Source organism: Saccostrea cucullata, unplaced genomic scaffold (assembly GCF_032062105.1).
Source record: "Saccostrea cucullata isolate Sc308-1 unplaced genomic scaffold, CSIRO_AGI_Scuc_v1 ctg16129, whole genome shotgun sequence".
NCBI lineage: Eukaryota > Metazoa > Mollusca > Bivalvia > Ostreida > Ostreidae > Saccostrea > Saccostrea cuccullata.
The window spans coordinates 7,501-13,646 of record NW_026918231.1 but is presented as its reverse complement, the minus strand read 5'-3'; the positions used below and the strand labels follow the sequence as shown (position 1 = coordinate 13,646).

The 6,146-nt window shown below is 33.4% G+C and overlaps 1 protein-coding gene across 1 annotated transcript in view; it reads left to right on the top strand.

The window, feature by feature from the left end:
- Positions 1-21: 21 nt before the first annotated feature.
- The window catches only part of LOC134259936 (laminin subunit alpha lam-3-like), a gene marked incomplete at its 3' end in the record, with an annotated part of 13,547 nt that continues 7,422 nt past the window's right edge, over positions 22-6,146 (top strand). The window contains exons 1-4 of the mRNA XM_062742530.1: positions 22-284; positions 1,671-1,818; positions 2,293-2,474; positions 4,012-4,266. Coding sequence (XP_062598514.1) covers positions 32-284; positions 1,671-1,818; positions 2,293-2,474; positions 4,012-4,266 — 838 coding nt within the window. The remainder of the gene's footprint in view (positions 285-1,670; positions 1,819-2,292; positions 2,475-4,011; positions 4,267-6,146) is intronic.

Here is a 6,146-nt window from a genome sequence, read left to right as displayed (position 1 = left end):
TGTTTACTATGAATATAATTTTTGCTCTTTTATGAATTTAGAATGCCCTGACTGGACATACTTCAGCAAAAACGAATGCTATGACTGTCTTTGTAATGTAACAAACACAGAACGATGTGACAAAAGATCCGGAAAATGTATCTGTAAATCTGGTTATGAAGGGGATCTCTGCAATTGTAAGATAAATACTTGTAACATCGATGTGGCATTTTGTCAAGACAACGAAAACGGCACCAGGTGCTTATGTAAACCTGGCTACGAAAACCGAGGATTCAATTGTGAAGGTACTTTTTTTTAAAGAAAATATTTGAATATCGAATGAATACATAGCAGGTTCCAGTAAATGTTAAATCAAACATCTTTCTTTACTTCTCACTGAGATATATTAACAGTAGTGAAAGAGAAACTTCAAGAGTAATGTGCAACAATATATTCAAGAAGTAGTGTAAATCAGATGTGGATACTTAAAAATTCCAAGGAACTTTTGGACAATTTGAAATCACAAGATTTTACCAAAATCAACAGCTAAAAAACTTATGACTTTTCAACTTTATATACTAAAATTCCCCACGATAAATTAAAGTCCAGACTTTTCGATATCATTGACAGCTGCTTTTTCAATAACACTTGAATTCGAAAATTTACGTACCTTGTCATTGTTCATTTGCAAAATTATTTTGTTAAAAAGCATTTTGATTGTACACATGAGTACTCCGAAGTCGAAAAAGATGCTTGAGTTTCTGATTGATAATATCTATGTTGTTTTAGGAGAATAGGTCTTCCAACAATCTATTGAAATTCCCATGGGTACCAATTGCGCCCCGTTATGAGCAGACCCATTTTTGTATTCATATGAAGCAGAATTTGTGCAAAATATTAGGCATAAGAAGAAAAAAACACTTGCTGTGGCCTTCAGCTCGACATTTAGATATATCGACAACATACTGTCAATTAACAATGGTTATTCCCATTCTTCTGTCGATACGATATATCCTGGTGAGCTTGAGATAAAAGATACCACAGAGTCTGACACATCTGTTTTATATTTAGATACTTTACTTAAAAAAACGTTAATGTAATCAAGCAACCAAGCTCTATGATAAACGTGATGACTTAAACTTTTCTATCGTCAACTTCCCTTCCTTATATTATGCAGCAATATATTATTTCATCACCTGCATACGGAGTTTACATATCTCAGTGATTAGATACACAAGAGCATGCTACGTATGAACACTTTCTACAACAAGGTTAATTATTGACAAACAAGTTGATGAAACGAAAATTCCATCAGTCTCGTTTAAAGTCATCATTTCGTAAGTTCTATGGTCGATACAGCAAATACAATTTATCATTGAGTCAAATGCTGACTAACATTTTTCATACTAATAGATAGTCCAATATTTATACGCTGAATTGACGAAGGATTTTCCCGTTATTTCCCCATCATGACAAGGAGCACACGGTAGGTGTGACCGGTTGGCAGGGGATACTCACTCCTACATGGCAAATGATCCCACCTCTGATGTTTTGGAAGTTCTTGTTTGCTCTGTTACTATTTTGTATTGTTTATTGGACTTTTGATCTTGAATATTGTTCGTTATATCCATATGTTTCATTTCTAGAAGTTCTGTTTGATCCCATATAACATAAATATAATATTTTTGTAGATTCTATGAGACTGAATTCGACAAGAAATCTGACATCAAGTTATAAAAACGTGAAATACAGAATAGGAGATTCATGGATATCTGGCTATGCACCACGATACTCTAACCCGCAGTATTATGGTGTTTGTGAACGACTGGGACTACCGACGTAAGTGAAATGCATAGTTTAACTTGTTACTGTTCATTTTTGAAAATATATAATACACATCAACTTATCGCTTTTCATTCATTATTAACTCATCTTTTTTTAATAAAAAGAATCAAATTCATTCAGTCGTTGAACTATGAACTAGTACTACACATTGTCAAAGCCTCTGGAGCATGCTTTGATTAACGAGAAACCTTGGGGTAAAAGGAAATACAATTTAATTAACAGTGCATGTAAGGTACAAAAAGATGTTCAACGTTGCGGATCTGTGTATTTTAAGAATAAATAGAAACTTGATAATTGCAATATTTATGAACTTTCTAGCTCAATTTTGTACCTATAGTATTTTATTGATTTTCAGTAACTCTTCTGAAACCATCTTAGTTCTATATGAATGGCATAGAGATATTCTAGTATGTTTAATCAACACTACTGTGTTTAATGAAAAAAATATGTTGTTTATTTCATTCATAGGTTCTACAACAAACTGTCGTCATATGCAGTTCCTCCTGATACCGAATTAGTGGATTCTACGTGTATGAAAGACGAGTTTTCTCGTCTTAATCTCAATTACACCAAGTGTGAGAAAAAAGTGGATGATAACTATTTCTTCTATCTAACCCGGGCAAAAGCTGAAACAGCAACATGTTTAAGCGGTAGGGTGTGTTACACGATCCCATTAAAACAATTTCATAATTCAAGGGGGACCGACTGGGGTTTTCATTGCGCAATGTTTCGCGCTTCATAGTAAAATAAAGCGTATTTACTGTCTTAAAGCAATTTAAACTTAATTTAAAACAATTATAATTCGAGGTTGAAAAGGTTATCCACAATTCTATGTATAAAACTTATTTTTAAAATGATTTTTCAACTGATAGGTAGATTGATGTCGTAATAGTGTGTGTGTGTGTGTGTGTGTGTGTGTGTGCGTGTGTGTGTGTGTGTGTGTGTGTGTGCGTGTGTGTGTGTGTGTGTGTGTGTGTGTGTGTGTGTGTGTGTGTGTGTGTGTTTGACGTTAAGATAACAGCTCAAAAAGAAGGGGAAGTAACAATTTTATAAAAGAAAAAGTTATAAATATATGCCCTTGAAATTTTAAATATAGAAATTGAGAATCTCTCCGTCTTCTTTTAAATCTGTTTGGCTAAATCCATTGTATCCGTCATTTTTGTAGTTCTCTAAAATAACAGAAAAATTCGTTAATTTTTGGCATTTTGAGATGTTCCCTCCGAAAACAAGACGGTAGAATTTTGTGCTTCTTACATATAATGTACAGCATAGTATTGCTCATCATGTATGGTTTCAACAATAAGTCTGTTATGTTATTTTGATAATTTCCTGTTAAGTGCGAAAATTTGGCAATTTCCTATATAATCATTTAGTAAATATACCTAAATTTTGAGACGGTCTCTAAAAAATATCTGGACGGTAGATGTTTCTCAAACTTGGCATGTACACTGAAAGTAATGTAAGTTATAAATGGTATAAAAATAAAGAGTTTTTATAATTGTAGTTTTCACACAATAAAACCACAGTCGGCCCCCTTAAAGATACATCTTTTTTGGCATTGTACACGTAATTTTAAAAATTTGAATCAATATAGAACTAGTGTTGTAGAGTAAGTTATCATCTATCAAAATCCCCCTCTCTCCCGTTAAAAAACGACACTATAGTGGGAGATTCCCATTCCCCCGTGAAAACACACTTTAAAGTACGATATTCCATACGGAAAATTGGCTAATGAGTAGATTTTCTTCCAAGGAAATTCCAATTTATTAATTTTACCATCGGTATGCGGGGAAAGGTCCACTGTTAAAAAGCAATGTGTTGCGATTTCTATTAGACCAATTTACTATCTATAAATTGTTATATAATTCAGCTTTCTCACAGAAGTGGAATTCCAAGACTCTTAAAAAGAAATAAATAGATGTTTTAGATTGTACATTTTTCCCATGATTGGAAATCTTACTTTGAAGTATAGATTCCAGGAAAAAATTAGGCTTTTGGAGAAATCCCACTCTACAACACCAGTACATAAGCTTCTGCATAATCAAAATCTTAATAATAATGCACTGTGCACATGTATATAATTTTTTTCATCCGAAAATATATAATATATGAGGTATAACTTATATTTTTCTATTCCACAAATCAGCAACCATGTATCTACATGACCTCCCATTAATATTTTTCCAGATTGTCCTAACATGATGTTTTTCAATGCGACTTCTTTCGACTGTGTCCCATGTAGTTGTAACAACAACAACACAAAATCCTGTAACCAGACGACAGGGGAATGCACTTGCAAGGCGGGATTTTATGGAGCATCATGTGACTGCGTCCAAAATCAGCACAACTGTAACAATACGTTTTCCTACTGTACCTTTCAAGGAACTTCTCCTGCTTGTAATTGTCGAGTCGGATTTTATGGAAAGAAATTGGGCTGTTTCGGTAGGTTTTCCCTAATGGGTCTTTAAGGGACCTTTACCTAACTTGAAACCGAGTCATCAGAAAATAAAGTGTCAAGCTATAATTGTTGGCGATGCTCATTAAATCGCTAGATTTTATGATGCAGTGCTTCTTTTCCCTCTAATATTTTCTTTTATTTATTTAAATTCGTTTTATGGAAATTTTTTTCTATGAAAGAATGAAATGTCCTCTGTGATCTGTGAAGTATTAGGTACATTTTTATAATAATTTTGGAAATGTTCTTGCCGGGTACCTGTAAAGTGCGAAACGAAATAGAAACGAAACGAAACGAAATGAACTGAAACGAAACGAAATCTGCCGAAACGAAACGAAATCTACCGAAACGAAACGAAATCAAGACGAAACGAAACGAAATCAAAACGAAACCTGCCGAAACGAAACGAAACAAAACTATCAAAATGTTTTTTTTTCTTTTTGTAAATCAAGGTACATGTATATAATTATAAATGTGTAACTACATGTGGACTTTTTTTTTGCTTCAAATAAAATTCATATACTTCAAGCACTTGTTAATATAAAATTTAATTACCGATAAATTATGCCCCCTTCTCAGTCTAATGATGCATTAACATGTTTGCAAGCTGCAAATTTACACGAGGTACTATGTATGTATAGTTTCAATATGTGCATTATTTTCTAATTTTTATATCTTACTCTTATTTTCAGTCCTTATTTATCTAGATTCAACATATCTATCAACATTGATGTGCTATACATGTAAAGGCTCGTTTATGTACGGGTCGAAATAAAGTCACTGTCCTGTTGTATTGCGAATGTCCTAAAACATAGGATAAGCCAGAGACTTAGAGTATTTAGTATTCCATTCCAAGGCGTCTGGTTTTTTGTTCAATTAGATTATACATGTAACTCCAACCGAAATCTTGTGTATCCTTTTTACACATACATACGGTCCTATTTTTATCGAGGTAATTTTGGAGGAGGAAAGGAGTGATTTGCAATAAAGAGGCTCGACCATAGACGTCTTAAAGATAGGCCACGGTACTTTTACACATCAACGTAATTCACTAAACCTACTTTATAAAACATTTTGGCGAAAACCCGACTAAAATCGGTACCACCGTTTCAAAGATAATCAATGTTGAACGTCTGCATTTGCACCTGTGAAAACGATCGATAATCCTTTACAATGTCACTTCCGGTTTAAATGCAATCAAGTGCGATGACGTCACAAGTCAGTGTGTCTCGCTTCCCTCAAGTGAGAGGTGAATAAATGACAGAAAACGCTGTTTCGGATAATTCTGATAGTCCATTAGAGAAAGAATCGCTAGAAATTTCTTGTGGATCGTCAAGTGTTGATGAGGATTCATTGCTGTGCAATAATACAAAATATTTGGGAGTACAACCCTTTCGTTTTAAGCCAACGAAGAAGAATCGACCACAAACGATGTGGAACCCGAGAGAGCAAGTCGTTTGCATACTATTTTACGTACGTTTATAATATTGATTGGTATGTGAGTAAAACGATAGAAAATATTCACAAGTAGCATTTTAAATAATTATTTTAAAAAATATATTAAATAAAAACACAATTCGACACATTACCTATTTAACCACCCCCCCCCAAAAAAAAACTTGAACTGTAAAGGCCTAAACAGTTGACAACATGGATAATGTTAGTCCCTAATGATTTCAATTTTGCCTTCATTTATTTCAATTGTTGTGGGTTAATAAATTTAATAAATATTTTTTTCATTGTCATTTTTTTATTATTTGCAATGGTTTTTTTTTTAACAAATGACCCCACCCCCTCCAGTAAAAATGGATGCATGACTTTTTGAAAAATTAATTTAGAACAAAGTCGCGCTACTTCGGTGCTTGCA